The following is a 19,599-nucleotide window of genomic DNA, read 5'->3' as shown; positions in this document are numbered from 1 at the left end:
ATCCAACTCTCCAGCTTTATTTCTAGTTATGAGTTCACCAGGGGAGACCTTTAGATAGATAGCACCAATTTTATTATAAATACAAGATAAATGAAAAATAAAACAGCAATAATCAGATAACATTCTCTGTACAGACAACATGCTTGTACAGAGAGTTCAAACAAATTTTTTTTCAAATAAAATGCAGTAGAACAAATTGGCAGGAAGTTTTTTGTGCAATTCTGGATGCCATATGCAAATTGGCAAAGATAAAACAAAGCAGAGGCAGGATCCTAGAGTGCAACGTCAAACCCTGCAGCCTTCCACTGTGATCCAGTGAGGTCCTCGCCACTTTCCCAGGTTTCAGGCTATAGCAATGCCCAACAAGACACCATGACAACTATCCCAAGAGTGCTTTCCTGGATTAACTGCCTTAAACACGCAAAACAAATGAACCCTTCGTACCTTGGGTAATGAATAGAACCTGAACATTACCCTGGGCAATGCCAATTCACCATAACAATCACATGATATTCATCAGCCCAGAATCCCATTTGAAGCAAAGATGGAAGTCAGTGGCTTATAATTATATTAAAAGGATCAGCTTCCGCCACCCTTGGGCTCCACTACCCCCTTCAAATGCAACACCCACCATCTAGCAATCGCTCTCAAACCATATCATTACTGTAATACCAACAGTCACTGTGCTGTGTTTAAACACACAGCTGGCTTCAGTATTTCAGCTCTATCCAGCAGGATGATCCTACTCTTATCTCACGATACTGTAAAGGAGAGAAACTCCAAAGAAATATCCCCTAACTGATCAGGCAGATGACTGCAGACAATAACACATCCCGTGATCCTTACAGCCCATTTGCTGAGCAGTCCAGCGTTGATCCTTCACAGCACCCACAGAGTCAATCTGTTTCCAAGAGCTTGGCTCAAGTGACATTTCCAGTCATGGGAACTGTGTGCAAAATGTCACCAAGTCAGGCAACTAAACATTCCCACAAGTGGCAGCCTTCATTTTTGCTCGTGCTCAAGCTGAGGTCGCAGTTAGAGGGAAATGGATAGATGCATGAGGGAAGGTGGAATCAAACATGACAGGCACGCCATTAATTCACATCATCATTGGGGTCACCTCCTACCAGGTTGACTTCTGTTTTTGCTCCCTGAGAAACCTTACGTTGGGGCCCAGGCAGTTGTATTGTGTCTGGGTCCAAGAAACCACGCCTGTCAATTAAACTGGGGAACAAAGAGAGAGACAGAGAGAGAGAAAGTAGTGAGTAATTAACAGCCATTCAATGAAAATATCAAAGTACTAGTCAATTTACTTATACAAACTTTAGTCAGCTAAACTAGTCCCAAACCATTGACTCAGGAAATTCTTTAGAGATTCCTTTTTTATTTACAGAAATAAGAGCAGGACAAAAGGATATCAAGATATTCAGTCCTATCCTTTTCCTGTACTGATTGCCTCAATGGATGTATACTTTCTGCTTTCCCAAAGCTTCCTTTAAAGCCCATCTTTCCCACACCCCAACATTTCCATAGAATCCCATCCTTTCAATATCCCAACTCTCCCATTGAAACACATTCTTCTGATATTCCAACATTTACACAAATGCTAGTCTCTTTGCTTGCCTAGCCTGAGCTCCACTAAAGGTTGTTTGCCTAACACCTTGGCAACTTCTCCAGGCATTTATCATTTTATATGGAAATAAATGTTTGCATCTATTTAAAATGTAGTTTTCATGAAGGCACTGGTTAAAAGCTGACAGCACCTGCAAAGAGGAGTGAAGGTAATTGCAAAGGGTGGCAATGCTGATAGGCCACGCAGAGGGGGCATTACTGATTGACTGGACAGCACTATGTTGAGGTTGTACAGGACATTGGTGAGGCCTCTACTGGAATACTGTGTTCAGTTCTGGTCGCCCAGTTATGAGGAGGAGATTATCAAGCTGGAGAGGGTTCAGAAGAGATTTACCAGAATGTTGCCAGGTATGGAAGGTTCGAGTTATAAAGAAAGACTGGACAGGCTGGGACTTTTTTCACTGTAGCGTAGGAGATTGAGAGCTGACCTGATACAAGTTTATAGAACAATGGGTGGTACAGATAGAGTTGATGGTAGTTGGCTTTTCCCCAAGATGGGAAGAAGCAAGGACTGCAAATGCTGGAGAGTCAGAGTCGAAAAGGGTGGTTCTGAAAAAGCACAGCTGGTCAGGCAGCATCCCACGGAGCAGGAGAGTCAATGCTTTGGGCACAGGCCCTTCATCAGGAATGAGGAGACGCTGAGATAAATAGAGGGGTGGAGGTGAAAGTTGCCGGGAAGGTGGATGCAGGTGGAGGGTGACTGTGATAGGTCGGTGGGGAGGGTGGAGTGGTTAGGTGGGAAGGAAGATGGACAGGTAGGACAGGTCAGGAGTGCAGTGCTGAGTTGGAGGGTTGGATTTGGGATGAGGTGGGGGCAAGGGGAATTTGGAAACTAATGACTTTGATGTTGATGTCATGTGGTTTAAGGGTCCCAAGGTGGAAGATTAGACATTCTTCCTCCAGTTGTCAGGTGGCTTGGATTTGGTGGTGGTGGTGACCCAGCACTTGCATGTCCTTGAGGGAGAGTTGAAGTGGTTGGCCACAGGGTTGCTCGGTGCGTGTGCCCCAGAGACGTTCCCTGAAATGCCCCGCAAGTTGGTGTTCTGTCTCTCCGAGGACAGAAGACCACATTGAGGGCAATGGGCACAGTAGATGAGATGGGTGGATGTGCAGGAAAATCTCTGCCAGACGTGAAAAGATTCTTTGGGGCTTTGAATGGAGGTGCAGGGGGAGGTGTGGGTGCAGGTTTTACATCTCTTGCCCCCCTCAGCCCCCTTCCACCCCACATTCCTGATGAAAGGCTTATCCCCTAAGACTCTCCTGCTCCTTGAATGCTGCCTGACCTGCTGTGTGTTTCCAGTGCCACACTTGTCAATTATTTTCCCTCAGATGGGGCATATTTTCAAGGTGAGAGAAGAGAAATTTAAAGAGAGACAAAAGAGGCAAGTTTTTTACACAGATGGTGGTTCATGTGTCAAATTAACTCCCTGAGGAAGAAGTGAATGTGGGTAAAATTACAACATTTAAAAGAAATTTGGATGGATACATGAATAGGAAAGGTTTGGTGGGATATGGGCCAGAAGCAGGCAAGTGGGACTCATTTAGTTTGGGATTATGTTCAGCATGGACTGAAGGATCGATTTCCATTCTGTATGAATCTATGAGTCCATAACTATTAGATACACTTGCTACTTTAAAATTTGTTCAATGCGCAAGAACAACAGTACATAAATTCCTGGCTTCCCTCCATTCTAAAGTCAAAAATTCCTAATGCCAAGAAATCCAACATTTGCACACTTAATCCACAGCAGAAAATACCAAGTAAATATCACTAATCAGCAATATTAGCACAAAGTATTGTGCAGTACTGCAGATACACGGAGTACACACAAGGTGTCCAATTTCCGTGCGAAAAAGAAAAAGCAAAGGATCATACATGGGGGAGAAAAATTTGGACTTGCAGATTTCTCTCTCTACCTGGGAGGCATTGGTCCACACAAAACTGCACAGCAGTTAGTGACAATACTGTTGTAACTGTAGGGATTAGTGTTTTCCTCTGAGCTTCGTTTACTGGACCACGAGCCTTTAATCTGTTAAAACATTAAAGCATAGTACATTATAGAAAGAGCAGGATCAAAATATTCAAGCCATAACTTCTGTTTTGATGCGACATTTCTCTTCAATGCTCTATGCAGAGATTTCCCCAGTGCATTAAACCCATCAGTTAGCTAACGCAAACAATCGCAACACTCATTGTGTTAAGTGATAGGCGAAGGTTAAGCAAATGCAGTGAATGTAATCTTCTCTACATTTAGTGCCAGTCTCTCACAGCAAGGGGTTCATCAAACATGCAGGGCAAGCAAAGCATAGGTTGTTTACAGAGTAAATAATTCATCTACACTGATCCATGAAACAAACTGAAGGCAGATATGCCATAAACCAGATACAGAATAAGCTTCCTGCAGACTACTTCAAACGCTCATAGTGCACCACAGAAGAAATACTGAGTTAGTTTATAAAAGAGATCATGCACACCAATTCCCACAAAGTGCTTATCTAAGTCTGCAGTCATTACTGAATACATGTAAATTTATGATGATGTCCACTAATTCATCTGTTGGGCATCAATACTTATGAACACAACTTCAGCTACTGCCCTTTAGAATTTTGTGCTGGCTCTGAATCATACAAGTCACTAACCCTAAAAGTGTTTATCATTGCTGGTCTACAAGTTAGCTCATTGGCAAACTGGGCTGGTCTGTTAATGTCCATTTATTTTTCATCCAAAGTATGCTTTGCTGAAATTTAGAACAGACAGACCATGAGTCATTGTGTGATAGCAAGAGAGTGTGACAGTGTATGAGCCTGACCAATTGAAAGGGAGCAAAACCAACTAATAGTGTGACCGACTGACAAGAGAATAGTGAGTGAAACCATGATATTATTCATCTCACAAATGTGCAATTCAAAAATAAATTCTAGCTGTGCATTCACTAACTACACCAACAAGCTGACATTCAATCCATATTCTTGTTAAATCCAGAAAACCAGAAAATTAAAGAGAACTCTGAAAGCTGAAGCATGTTCATACAATGGCATTATAATTAATACAGCTTCATCTCCCTACAGTTAGTTGCAGTTATCCCACAAACATATGGAGAAACCAGTCAAGTAGCTTGCAGGCTGTCGGTGGTTAGTGAGCACAACCAAATGTTACTCAGTAAATATTGGCTGGCTCTGCACATTAATAAGCTGCTTTATTCATTCTAATATTATGGATTGTTTAATAATGTTAGAATCATTTTACAAAACAAGCACCACTTCAACAATGGGTGCCATGAAGCTGATCCATATCATTTCTGCACTTATACAGATAGAAGAATGATTAGGCTCTTTTTGACAAAAGGCAATAATAGTAAAAACATAATTATGAAAAGAACAATTTCACCAGACAAGTTAATATTAATTTTTTTTTACATTTGGAGCTGGCTACTGGAGCATCCAAGTGCATTGAATGGTGCTGATTGGAGTGGATACAGGGGTATCCCTATGAACTAAATGGAACTGGGTATTGGGGTGTCCATGTGATTTAATACAGCTGGATATCAAGGTGTTGTTGTGCACTGGATGGAGTTGAATTGCAGGATGTTGCTCTGCATGGAATGGAGCTGGATATTGAAATGTTGTGCCCTGAATGGATTGGATATTAGGGTATCCCTGAGCACTGAATGGAACTGGATATCATGGTATCCCTGAGCACTGAATGAAGCTATTTAGTAGAGGTGTATCAGTGGCTAGATGCTTTTGTGACCATTTAGTTGTAGCATAAAATAGGCTTAATAGTACAAAAAGTTCCATTTACTAAGGTAAGATATCAGTGTTTTGTTTTTCTGTCTCATTCAAATACACACACAAAAGAGTCTGTTTACTCACATCTTCGTTTGTTGTCAGATTGGAAGCCACCAGATATGTGTGGAACCCTGAGAGGCCCAGAATGGACCAGACTGAGAAAAAACAGACCACCAGCTCAAGTGCGGTAAGTGGAGTCAAAGAAAAGATCAGAGTTCAAACCTTCCCCAAATTCCCTCAAAACCCATCTTCCTTGCCCCCTCTCAATGCAGACCCTAACGAATTCCGACCTGTACACAGGTGGTTTGTTCAGCCTCCTTCAGAAGCTGTTTCTGTCATTGCTCTGCTTTGTAACATTAACAAATCCCAGATTTGGAAAGGGGCTGGGTCAGAGATTTATAATGAGCCCTGTCACCAGTCCAGTAAAGTACTTTGCAAAAGTACTGCACCAAAAATCACAGCTTGATAACACCTGTGAGTTGAGACCAAATATAAATATTTCTCTCACTGTGAACAGGATTAAAACACTCACTATCTCCAGTCCAGTAGGCAAAAGTACCACTCAGTTTAATACTAAACATACAGGGGACACAGTGTCAGGTTCTATCACAGCCTTTCATTAAGTTCACGAGTTCAGTTAGTGAGTCATTTGCGGTGCTAGAAACTAGCCGGAATGCTCTGGGGTACACAAGGGAGGAAAAATCTAACAATATCCCTGTTCCCTGTCATTCCAGCATGGACAACCTTTACCCTCAAGCATTTTTTTCCCCTATCCAGATTTAAAACTGGCATGTGTAGTATTTCAGGAAAGGTAAAACCTATGGGAGTAAGAGTCAGTGTCCATGGACAAGCACCCCAGTCACAGTCTCCATGGAATTGTTCCCCCAATGAGAATCAGTGCTTTTAGAAGGGAGAAAATAATAAGTATAAATCAGAATTTTTATAAGTTGGCAGTTTCCCCTTCCTTGATCACATGACACTTTACAAATCAGACAACTGCATTGATGATACCATGCCAGAGCAAGAAAAGGATATCTTGCTGGAGTTTCCTGGAGTGCATTTAATAACCCAGTGTTCTGAGATCCTGGTGGAGGGGTGAAAGAACAAAAAAAGGTTAGTGCAATGTTAACTGCCATGCTGATAAAATACGACTATTGTGCAGTATTGGGTAAGTTGGCAGGTACAAACTGCACTTGACTCCATTCAAACAGCAACCTGCTCATGTCTATGTTTCATGTTTGTAAACTTCAAGCCAGATGATATCAAAGTTCTCCCCTAGGTAAACCTTTAAGTATGAAGATTTACTTAGTTCATAACTCCTTGGACCACTGATCTGGGTCTTAGGCCCTGATCCAACGTTATTCCAGAGTCATGTCATGGTGGAGGCTTTGCATGTTGTGCAAACACTATATCTCATCTGTTTCATCAGAGAGCTCGTTAATTGTTACTGTTGTTCATTCCAATTCTCAGCATGGCCCTTCCACATTATTTCTGACAGCAATCTGATTCTGTATCCAGAACCTCAACTTGAGCTACAAATCTTCTCAAAACTCACTAGTAATCTGATTCCCAAACTCAATTTCCCTCCTGGTTTCTAGAAAATTTATTCACATACCAGCTCCCACTCTACCCTATCTCTGGAAAGTCTTTACTGCTGAATTTGTTTCTGCTTCAATTTGCATCATCACCTTATCAACATCCTGGATTTATATAGCTGCTTTAAAGTAACAAAAGAAGTTCCAAGGGAAACTTTGGGGGACTTACGGAGTGTGAGGTGAGTTATCACACAGGCAAAGATGAAAGCAGTTAGAAAGGAAAGTGACAGCAGAAACATGTAGAAAAATCTGTAATTCCTTTTCCCGACACAGTTTCCGACCCAAGGACAGTGATGGTCAAATCGTTCTGTAAAAAAAGGACAAAAATTCATAGTACAGCATATGCAGTGTCACTATCTCCTCTCCAAACAGATCAATATGTAAGAGTCTAAGCAATAATCAGTCTTGCAGCCTTCACACTTCAGTCTTCAGTGACCCTTCAACCCAGCACAGCCTTTCCTCTGTCCACATGTGAACAGTGAGTTCCAATTTTAGCTCAAAACCCAGAGAGAGGAGCAAGATGGAGAAAGATCTCACCTGCTCCTGTGACTTTCCAAACCAAGTTTTAAACTTTCTGATTTTCACCGCCCCTTTTCAAGATGAATGTCCAACTCCTCTCTACCCTCGCCCTCCCATTGGTATTGTCAGGGTGTCTGACCCATCCACCGTTATCATCCTCTACTTATCTGAATCTGTTCTTACACTGAAAACCCCTGCCTTAGACTTTACCACTTCAAAAAAATTAAAAGATATTTCCATGGGAACCTATATGTTTGATTTTTGCGGGGTATTTGGAACATTCTATGTTGCAGTCCTAATAATTTTCCTCCCACAACATGATTTTTCAGTGCATCAATGATTAACTCCTGCTGTCATCACAAACTAGAAAACATAATCAACTTTGTGTCCAATTTTTCTCATCTTGGTCCATCCTTCGATTTTTGTTGCTCCATTTCCAGGTTTTCATCTGCTTTTGTCCAATATCCACTATAAGAGCATCAACTTTTATTGCAGCATTGCCAATAAGTCTTTCTTTTGCTCAGCCGGGGATTCCTCTCCACCATAGCAGCAGGGCTTAATCAGGTCTCATTTTCTACACTCACGCCTTCTCTTCCTTTTCCACAATTTTGATAGCGTTCCTGTTGTCTGCATTGCCACCAGGATACTTTTTTTTTTACATGACACTCCAGCGCATTAATCAAGCACTCCAACACTCCAGTCTTTCTCAGATTTCTAACTCCTCCCATCTCATTACCTCGCGCCCCAAATAATCCTTCCAAGTGAAACAAAATTTAATATACCATACTGACAGCTCATGACGTTGATTGCCACTGGGGTAAACAAATATGGATTGTGTGATCACTGTGTTTAACATTTCTACTCAGTCCACAAACATAACTTTGAGTTTTCAATCACCTGTCATTTTAATTAACTACCTCACTCTTACACCAGTCTCTTAGAACAGAGCATAATTTTTCAATTTTACAGCATTGTTCTATGACGTCAAATCATGACTAGCATTCCCACTGGGAACCTCCATGTATGTATGATGGCGTGCCAATACATGGCTTCTGTTTTTGGAAGTTGATGCCATGCATGGACTTCTGAAGTGCATGGAGTGGTAAAACAAATTACAGGTAATGTTAATCATAACCACTTCACACTGTTTCTCCCCAAACACAAATAATTGTTTTTTTTTCCATTTTATCCCCATAAAATCATTTTTTTGATTATTTCACTTGGTCCATTAACATCCCTCTGACCTAACACCATGGCTTCTTTTGTCCTTTAATCTCCTCTGATTTCCACTAACCTTCCTTTTTACATTTTCCTCCACTCCCGTTGACTTTGCTCCACCTTTCCCTTTCTCAATCAGATTGTTTAAAATCTGCTTTATCTCTAGTTCTCCAGTTCCAATGAAAAGTAATGGATCTGAAAAATTAAACACCTTTCTCTCTCCTGCATTTTCTGTTTTTATGTCAAATTCCAACATTCCCATGTTTGATTTTGTAGAAATGTCTGAAGATAAGATGCTATCAAATTGAGAGTTTTAGCTCAATTCCCATCTACAATCCAATAAGCAGACGAAAGAAAACATAAGGGTAGTGTTTAATGCCCAGAACTGCACTTTTGGGATTCAGTGAAGGCAAATAAGCTCTTGATCAAAATCATTTCTTGGTAGAAAGTAAATGGAGGATATTAAAAACAACAGTATCAGGACAGGCTTTGATTGAATAGTCTGTTGACACTCACTGTCTCAAGGTTTGAGATAAAGTACCAGGTGGGCTAGTGGCATTCACAGAACTGGAATACAAGTAATGAAGCGATACCTACGGGGTAAAAGGTTTCCTTCAATCAGCTTCCTATGCCCTGGCTGCCCTCATCCAGTTTCCTGGACTCTTAAAGATGTTCCAAACACTTTGGCTCACCCTATACTCACCAACACAGTTGTCACACAAGCTACAGTGCGATGTCCGCGGAGGCCGGAACATTTTGCAGCTGAAGCAGTACTTGAGTTTCACCGTCTGCCCATTTATCACCACCTCCTTTGTGCGAGGTGGGGGCCGGTAACCCGACCCCCCAGAGTTATCTGGGGAAGGAAGAAGATTTGTTATAGTGTACTGGAAATGAAGGACTTCACCCTACTAACACATGAGGACAGTCTGAACTGCAGAAGTCCAGTTTTTCTGGGGCTTAGAAGTAATTGTCTCCCCATTGCCTATCCCCTTCCAAGCTGCATTTATGTCTTTTGCTGGGGTACATGCTCCACAAGTATCAGAAGAACAGAGGCTATTTAACTTTATTTTCACCTCTAGCATTCAGTTAAATAATGATCTGTGTGCATCCTTTCGTTCTGTAAATTTTAATACTCTTGGCTAATACAAATGTATTGATCTCTATTTTGAAATGTTCACTTCATCCCAATTCAATAGCCTCTTTTTGGGATAAAGAGAGTGTGGTCCAGATTTACACTGCCTTTTGTATAAAGTAGTATTTCCTGACATCACCCCAAATTTAGCCTGAATCCAAATTTAGTTACAATCCCTTTTTCAGAATTCTTCCACCAACAAGTACTGGATTTATATTGCACCTTTAAGTGAGGGAAAGTCACAGGACCATTATCAAACATAACTTGAAACCAAGCCACCATAGAAGGTAGGGAAGAAGAGTGGGTTTTAAAGTATCTTTGAGAGGCAGAAATATTTAGGGAAGAAATTCCAGAGTTTAAGGCTTTAGCAGCCAAAGGCCTGGCTGTCAAAAGTCAGAAGAAATAGTTGCTCTCTATCCAACCTGTCAACTTCTTGAATCATCTCAAAGACTTTGATTACATTTTCCTACGTCCTCGATATTTGGGTAATACAAAACTTGTCTATGCAACCTGGGTACATAATTTAATCACTTTAGCCCTCATGTTATTGATTTTAGCCCTGGCAAACATATTCTGCAGTGCCCTGCCAGAGCACAGGTTACAGAGTCTGTTACCTTGACAGCCCGTCACTCCCATCACACATCAGGCACTCAGCAACATAGTTAAATGGTAGTAAGCTACCTATCTGCTTCTCCAGATCGGCTGCTTCATCCGGAGTGGCTCGCGGTAGAATCCCAGGGTCCGTGAAACTTGTGTGCAACAAGGTGCTCACCACAAACACAAAGAGCAGCCCCGCAATTATTGGAATGGCCAAAGTCAGGTTCTCTGTCAGGTAAGGACAGCTGCCAAAACAAAATGCAGAGTTTGCATCAACTTGAACACTGGAGAACATATTTGACAAAATCATATAAGTAAACTAGGAAAGGAACTTATCAATCCATTGTTCCTGTCGGGTTTTGGTCTCTCTTTTATTCACTATATATGTCCTAGGTAATATCTAGAAAAAATTGCAATTCACAGAATCAGGAAATTGTGGTCTTGCAGACAACACTTGACACAGGGTAAAAACAATAACTGCAGATGCTGGAAACCAAATACTGGATTAGTGGTGCTGGAAGACCACAGCAGTTCAGGCAGCATCCAACAAGCAGCAAAATCAATGTTTCGGGCAAAAGCCCTTCATCAGGAATAAAGGCAGTGAGCCTGAAGCATGGAGAGATAAGCTAGAGGAGGGTGGGGGTGGGTAGAGAGTAGCATAGAGTACAATGGGTGAGTGGGGGAGGAGATGAAGGTGATGGGTCAAGGAGGAGAGGGTGGAGTGGATAGGTGGAAAAGGAGATAGGCAGGTCGGACAAGTCAAGGAGACAGTGCTGAGCTGGAAGTTTGAAACTAGGATGCGGTGGGGGAAGGGGAAATGAGGAAACTGTTGAAGTCCACATTGATGCCCTGGGGTTGAAGTGTTCCGAGGTGGAAGATGAGGCGTTCTTCCTCCAGGCGTCTGGTGGTGAGGGAGCGGCAGTGAAGGAGGCCCAGGACCTCCATGTCCTCGGCAGAGTGGGAGGGGGAGTTGAAATGTTGGGCCACGGGGCGGTGTGGTTGCTTGGTGCGGGTGTCTCGGAGATGTTCCCTAAAGCGCTCTGCTAAGAGGCGCCCAGTCTCCCCAATGTAGAGGAGACCACATCGGGAGCAACGGATACAATAAATGATATTAGTGGATGTGCAGGTGAAACTTTGATGGATGTGGAAGGCTCCTTTAGGGCCTTGGATAGAGGTGAGGGAGGAGGTGTGGACACAGGTTTTACAGTTCCTGCGGGAGCAGGGGAAAGTGCCAGAATGGGAGGGTGGGTCGTAGGGGGGTGTGGACCTGACCAGGTAGTCACGGAGGGAACGGTCTTTGCGGAAGGTGGAAAGGGGTCGGGAGAGAAATATATCCCTGGTGGTGGGGACTTTTTGGAGGTGGCGGAAATGTCGGCAGATGATTTGGTTTATGCGAAGGTTTGTAGGGTGGAAGGTGAGCACCAGGGGCGTTCTGTCCTTGTTACGGTTGGAGGGGTGGGGTCTGAGGGCGGAGGTGCAGGATGTGGATGAGATGCGTTGGAGGGCATCTTTAACCACACGGGAAGGGAAATTGCGGTCTCTAAAGAAGGAGGCCATCTGGTGTGTTCTATGGTGGAACTGGTCCTCCTGGGAGCAGATACGGCAGAGGCGGAGAAATTGGGAATACGGGATGGCATTTTTGCAAGAGATAAGGTGGGAAGGCGTGTAATCCAGGTAGCTGTGGGAGTCGGTGGGTTTGTAAAAAATGTCAGTGTCAAGTCGGTCATCACTAATGGAGATGGAGAGGTCCAGGAAGGGGAGCAAGGTGTCAGAGATGGTTCAGGTAAATTTAAGGTCAGGGTGGAATGTGTTGGTGAAGTTGATGATTTGCTCAACCTCCTCGCGGGAGCACGAGGTGGCGCCAATGCAGTCATCAATGTAGCGGAGGAAGAGGTGGGGAGTGGTGCCGGTGTAATTACGGAAGATCAACTGCTCTACATAGCCGACAAAGAGACAGGCATAGCTGGGGCCTATACGTGTGCCCATGGCTACGCCTTTGGTCTGGAGGAAGTGGGAGGATTCAAAGGAGAAATTGTTACGGGTGAGGACCAGTTCGGCCAAACAAACGAGAGTGTCAGTGGAAGGGTACTGTTGGGGACGTCAGGAGAGGAAAAAACGGAGGGCTTGGAGGCCCTGGTCATGATGGATGGAGGTGTAGAGGGATTGGATATCCATGGTGAAGATGAGGCGTTGGGGGCCAGGGAAACAGAAGTCTTGGAGGAGGTGGAGGGCATGGGTGGTGTCTCTAACGTATGTGGGGAGTTCCTGGACTAGGGGGGATAGGACAGTGTCGAGGTAGGTAGAGATGAGTTCAGTGAGGCAGGAGCATGCTGAGACAATGGGTCAGCCAGGGTGGTCAGGCTTGTGGATCTTGGGAAGGAGGTAGAACCGGGCAGTGCGGGGTTCTCAGACTATGAGGTTGGAAGCTGTGGGTGGGAGATCTCCTGAGGTGATGAGATTCTGTATGGTCTGGGAGATGATGGTTTGGTGATGGGGAGTGGGGTCATGGTCGAGGGGGCAGTAGGAAGAGGTGTCCTCGAGTTGGCGTTTGGCTTCAGCAGTGTTGAGGTCAGTGCGCCAGACTACCACTGCGCCCCCTTTATCCGCTGGTTTAATGGTGAGGTTGGGATTAGAATAGAGGGATTGGAGGGCTGCGCGTTGTGAGGGCGAGAGGTTGGAGTGGGGGAGGGGGGTCGACAGGTTGAGGCGGTTAATGTCCCGGCGGCAGTTGGAAATGAAGAGGTCGAGGGCAGGTAATAGGCCAGCACGGGGTGTCCAGGTGGATGCAGTGTGTTGGAGGTAGGCGGGAGTCCTGATTGTGAAAGTAAGCTCGGAGGCGGAGGCGACGGAAGAAGTGTTCGATGTCACGGCGTGTATTAAATTCATTGATGCGTGGACGGAGGGGGATGAAGGGGAGTCCTTTGCTGAGGACTGATCGTTCGTCCTCAGTGAGTGGGAGGGCTGGAGGGATGGTGAAAACTCGGCAGGGCCGAGAGCTGGGATCAGGGCAGCAAGTCAGCCCTAGGCAGCATTGTTCTAATGTTTGGAATTCTGCAAGGGGAGAGAAGAATTTCACTACCACAATGACAGAACAGCAGAACTGATCAATACTGTACTTTGAAGGGGAAACTAGAAAAGTAGGCCATTGAACATAGAATTTCCTCTCAGTCCACAGCAAGGACCACAGCTCCCAGCCCTGCTTGAGAAAATTCACTACAGCAACCTGCTACATTTCATTAACAACAAACTGTTTCATTTATTTCATCACTATGTCCCATGGGGCTCCCATGACCTTGTGAAATGGTACTTGACTTGCTGAGAGCAGGAAGGGATAGGTCACCAATCCTGGATCTCTGCCAGTCTGCATTGAGAGACGAGTGGATCCATTTGTATTCTATTATCTGATCATTAATGGAGAAGCAGAATGGGAATTCAGCTTGTATTCTGGGAAGGGACGTTTGAGCTGGCATGTATGGAGACATTACCAAGAGATTATAACATAGGTACAGGCTGTTCGGTTCACATTTAATTTATTATTGTCAGATATAGGGAAAAGTATTGTTTTGTGTGCTAACCAGACAAATCATAGCTTACATAAATACAACAAGGTAATAGAACACAATGCAGAAATAGCCTTACAGCTATAGAGAAGGTGCAGAGAAAGATCAACTCTGATATATGCAGTTGGAGCGGCATAGTGGCTCAGTAGTTAGCACTGCTGCCTCACAGTGTCAGGAACCCGGGTTCGATTCCAACCTCGGGTACTTGTCTGTATGGAGTTTGCACATACTCTCTGTACCTGCGTGGGTTTCCTCCGGATGCCCTGGTTTCCTCCCACAATCCAAAGATGTGCAGGTTAGGTGAATTGGCCATGCTAAATTGCCCAGTGTTCAGGGATGTATAGATTAGGTGTATTAGTCAAGGGTTAATATAGGATAATAGGGTCGGGAATGGGTCTGGGTAGGTTGCTGTTCATTGGACTTGTTGGGCCAAAGGACGTGTTTCCACACTGTAGGGATTCTATATGGGAGGTCAGTTCAATAGTCTGATGACAACAAGGAAGAAGCAGTTCTGATATCAGTTAGTGTATGTTTTCAAACTATTATATCTTCTGCCTGATGGAAGAGAGCGTAACCACGGTGGGAAGGGTCTTGGATTATGTTGGCTGCTTTCATGAGGTAGAAGGCCACGTAGACAGAGTCAATGGAAGGAAGGCTAGTTTTCTTGATGGATGTAGCTGCATTCACAACTCCCTGTAATTTCTTGTGACCTTGGGCACAGCAATTTGCATACAAAACAGTGGTGCCTCCAAACAGGATGCTTTCTATGGTACATCTATAAAAGTTGTGAAGAGTCATTGTGGACATGCAAATTTCCTTAGCCTTCCAAGGAAAGAGAGATGTTGGTGTGCTTTCTTGACTGTAGTATTGGTGTGGATGGACCTGTATAGACCGTTGGTGATATTTACTCCTAGGAACTTGAAGTTCTGCACCACCTCCATCTTAGCACCACTGATACATACAGGGGCATATCCTCCACTCTGCTTCTTGAAGTCAATGACCAGCTCCTTCTTTTTGCTAAAATTGAGGGAGAGCTTGCTGTCTCTGTTGCATGTCACTAAGTTTTCTCTCTGTTTCTTGTCCTCAGTAGTCATTATTTGAGATCTGCCCTGCTATGGTGGTGTTATCAGCAAATTTGTAAATGGAGTAAGAACTGAATTTAGCCACACAGTTGAGAGTGTATAAGGAACTGAGTATGCAGCCTTGCACTGGTGTGGAGGATTACTGGGGAGGTGATGTCGTCTATCCCCACTGATTGCAGTTCCAAACTAGTGTTAATCCTCCACAGAAGCAGCATCCAATCCCATTAGTCAAGTCCTCTTTATCACCTCCACAATCCATTCAATATGACCGCCTCTTCAATCACTAAAACAGACTTTCACCCAGAGCATTGCATTCACCCCAGATCATTAAGCATTGCTTGGAAGACACAGCTAAAATTGCCAGTCTCAAAAGTCAACGCTAAGTGGCACAAGATCAAAGGAGGAAACAATGGAATCGGAGTTCATGAGATAGTCTCATGTCACCAATGAAAACACAAGCACTGAATGAGCTCTGTAAAGAGTGTAATTTTAGTTTCGGTATTTTTTCATTCCACTAAAATGGGAAAAGGACTGTTTTAAAATCAGTGGAAGGAATTGCTGAATTTTTAAAAACAAGTTACTGAAACTGTGCGTAGTGTTTACACTGCAGCTGTGTTCAAGCAGTGGAAGGTATTTGTAGATGAGGATGCGTCCAGAGTGAGATTAGGCTGACAATAAGTAGCTGCTTTGTGCAATTATGACCAGTCATGAATACTAAAATTCATCAGCCTCATGACATCTCTCTGTTTCCTGGGTAAACAGCTTGTGGGAGTGAACGACATGAAGAAGCCATAGAGTCTGCTACAAGGGCAGGTGTGTGTGTGTGTGTGTGTCCCTCTCTCTCCCTGTGCATTAAAAATACCTGACACCTGAAGATTCCTGATGAAGGGCTTTTGCCCGAAACATTGATTTCGCTGCTCGTTGGATGCTGCCTGAACTGCTGTGCTCTTCCAGCACCACTAATCCAGTACCTGAAGATAGCTGATTACCTTCTTCCATCAGCTGCTGTAAGCTGCCCTTTTTAACCAGTAACTAAATAAAATTTGCAATTAGCATACCAGTTGCCACTTGCCTTGTGCAAAGAAGTGAAAGAACCTGTATAAGGAGAGTAACAAACAAGTCCAGGCAAGCAAACGGCCCACTTCAATGAATTCTGTGAACTGGTGCGATTGAACAGCATTTCCCACTCTCTCCCTCCACCCACAAAAACCAATGCTTTTTGTTTGGCTGTCTGTATGCTTGTGTGTAGGGAGTTTTAAAAGTTGGTAAGAGTTTTAGTTAGTGGAGCCATATATTGATAGCCCACAGCTGTTTACTTGTGATTAGAATTTTCTTATTTGCAGTAAACAATGGATTTTGTTCACTACAGGAACTTGGTTAATATTTTCAGTTAAGCTGATTCTAACAAACATGTAAATCAGGGAGTTTGCGAGATCTGATTAAGTGATTAACTTCTATGACAACTCTGGGAGCTGGGAATCAATGGGCTTTCCCAAGTAGGTGATAACACTCTGCTCTGCTGATCCAAGAGCTGGTATTGAAATAGAGGCTGTTTACTCTCATACACTCCTGTGTGGTCAACAGACACAGACACACACGCAATCGAAAAGTGTGGTGCTGGAAAAGCACAGGTGGTCAGGTAGCAGCCCAGGAGGAGAGTCAACATTTCAATCATAAGCTCTGCATCAAAAGTCCTCCAACTCCTTGAACGCTGCCTGACCTGCTGTGTTTTTCCAGTACCACAGTTTTCGACTCTGATCTCCAGTCCTCACTTTCACACAAACAATATGCTGTCATGCATGGCACAGGTAGCTTAAAGACTGCCACCCAAAAATCAACAAAATCCTAATTCTGCTCCGTTCTCCCACCTTATAGCATGCTCTAAAATGTTCTATGACAGGAGGCATCCAAATTTGGTTATTGTTTCTCAAACATACCATGGGTAGACTCAGCAATATATGAAGATAAGGGTCACACAGGGCACAAATTAAAGTTCAATACAAGTGCTGAGCATGGCAGAATCTTGTTGCACGGTGCCAGGCACAGGCAATGAAGTTCATCAACTAATACTTCAATGAATTCTGAATTCTAACATTCTGCAATTCCTCAGTGAGCTGCTGAACAAAAAAGATTCAAAGCAACAACAGATTTAATATAATTGCCTGATGGCCAACACTGCCTTTTGATCATTTAATTCATCATCCTGTGCTGGTGAACAGCAAGTAACAGGACAAAAAGATATACAGTATTTCAGCTGGGAGAAACAATTCTCATAAAGTCATATATCTTCAGTAATACAATTATCGACAGTATTCCAGTAAACTACATGCAGCTATTTCCGAAACTAGAGAGACTTCCTCACAATGAGTCACAGGTTAGGAAATTAATCCATGAGCAAAACATCATCTGACACACAGACATCATCAACCCAAATAAAACAATGAACTACAGATGCTGGAGATTTGAAACAGAAATTGGTGGCAAATCTCAGATTTGGCAGCATCTACGGGAAGAAAGTAAAGTTAAAATTTTAAGTCTGGTGACTGGACAAATTTCATATATAGCTTGTTACATTCGCCCAGATCCAATGGGTTTTTACTTCATTTAAACCAGTTTGCCACGTGGACCTTGTCAATGCCTTGCTAAAACCACATAAACTGCACTATCCTTATCAATCCGCCTTGTCGATTCTGCAAAAAATTCAGATTGTTAGTAAAAAGAAACCTTACTTCTATATTTTGCAATCAAACGAACTGTTCTATCCTCATGTTCCTGACATTCCAATATAGCTCATTCAGGTTCAAGGAGTAGCACCTGGTCTTTTGAATAAGTACCTTACAGCTTTCCACACTCAAATGCTGCCTTCTATTTTGTTTCCTTACGTTATTCAGGGCTTCTAAACTTGTTTTTCTTATTTTTGCTTTCAGTTAACGACCATTCATTCTTCCATTTCACTTCCACAAGACAATTTTTTGTTTGTTCACTTGTTCTTCTGACCCTGAACCATCACTCTTTTGATCTTTCCTACCCTTTACTGTGTTTAAGGCCTTTGCTGTGCTCTTTTACCACACTTACTGCTTTCATTCCCTGAAAACCTACATTTCTAACTACTCCCAGTTTTGAAGAAAAGTTGATGACCTGAAACATTAACTGTCCATTAAATATCTTGGTTTAAAAATATTTCTGCATTTTTCATTGTGGTCTGAAGTGGGAAAAAGGCAGTTTTAAAACCAATGACTGTGGGAAGTATTACAGAGGAACCTCGATTATCCGAATAGAAGATTATCTGGCGAGATCACAAGGCCCCTCTGCTTGGCTAAACTATGTCATCCAGCATTCAATTATCCGGAATTTGATTAACCAAACTAAATATTTACCACCTGTGTCCTTCAGATAATTGAGGCTCCACTGTACTCCACTTTTTAAAAGCAAGTTACCTAATTCATTTTAATTGCTGTTTAAACAGTAGGTGGAGGTGACTACAGACAAGCTACAGCCAGGGGCTGTGTATGGAGAGAGATTTAGCTGGCTACAAGTAGCTGATTAGCTTGTGGTTTAATGACCAGTTGGTGATGATTGGTTTCCAAATGGCTGAAAAGATTGTAGGTCTGAATGTTTGGTCAGAAGTTATTGGACCTCTAAAAGGAGCTGTTCTTTCCTCTGCAACAAATAAAAACTCCATGAAGAGTACAGGAAAGAGATAGACAGCTTAGTGGAATGGTATAAAGACCTCAATGTCAGCAAAAGGAAGGAGCTGGTCAACAGATTGGAGGACATGCCCCTGTCTGTATCAATGGTTCAGATGTGGAGGTAGTTGAGAACTTCAAGTTCTTAGGAATAAATATCACAATCTATCCTTATCCATCCCCATTGACATGATAGTCAAGCAAGCAAGCACACCAATGCCTCTACTTCCTCCGAAGGCTGAGGAAATTCGGCATGTCCACTGTGACACTTACCTACTTTCACAGATGCACCACGGAAAGCATCTTATCAGATGCATCACAGCATAGTGTGGCAACTGCTCTGCTTAGGGCCGCAAGAAATTACGGGGAGTTGTGAATGCAGCCCAGTCCTTCCACTGACTCAGTCTACGTGGCTTGCTGCATCAGGAAAGCAGCCAACATAATCACACCCTGGTCATACTCCCTTCCACCCTCTTCCATTGGGCAGGCGATACACAAGTTTGAAAACATGCACCAACAGATTTAAGAACAGCTTCTTCCCATTGTTGTCAGACTTTTGAATGGACCTCTCATATATTAGAGTTGATCTTTCTCTGCACCTTCTCTGTAGCCGAAACACGATATTTGCATTGTGTCCTATTACCCTGATGTATTTATGTAAGGTATGATTTGTCTGGTTAGCAGGCAAAACAATACTTTTCACTGTCTCTCAGTATATGACAATAATAAATAAAATCAAAATCAAGAAAGTGTGTATTTTCCCTCATCAGTTGCTGTAAGCTATGGTAC

General features: G+C 43.2%; 1 protein-coding gene across 1 annotated transcript in view; it reads right to left on the bottom strand.

Annotated features, from left to right (window-relative positions):
* The window catches only part of LOC140453483 (palmitoyltransferase ZDHHC18-like), a 35,833-nt gene that overhangs the window by 14,528 nt on the left and 1,706 nt on the right, over positions 1-19,599 (bottom strand). The window contains exons 2-8 of the mRNA XM_072548200.1: positions 10,567-10,727; positions 9,457-9,606; positions 7,186-7,323; positions 6,457-6,505; positions 5,506-5,608; positions 3,550-3,662; positions 1,128-1,224 (exon numbers count right to left, since the gene is read on the bottom strand). Coding sequence (XP_072404301.1) covers positions 1,128-1,224; positions 3,550-3,662; positions 5,506-5,608; positions 6,457-6,505; positions 7,186-7,323; positions 9,457-9,606; positions 10,567-10,727 — 811 coding nt within the window. The remainder of the gene's footprint in view (positions 1-1,127; positions 1,225-3,549; positions 3,663-5,505; positions 5,609-6,456; positions 6,506-7,185; positions 7,324-9,456; positions 9,607-10,566; positions 10,728-19,599) is intronic.

This window comes from Chiloscyllium punctatum, chromosome 27, assembly GCF_047496795.1.
Source record: "Chiloscyllium punctatum isolate Juve2018m chromosome 27, sChiPun1.3, whole genome shotgun sequence".
In the NCBI taxonomy this organism is placed as follows: domain Eukaryota; kingdom Metazoa; phylum Chordata; class Chondrichthyes; order Orectolobiformes; family Hemiscylliidae; genus Chiloscyllium; species Chiloscyllium punctatum.
The sequence above is the reverse complement of the archived record's forward strand: the minus strand, read 5'-3'. Positions and strand labels throughout refer to the sequence as shown.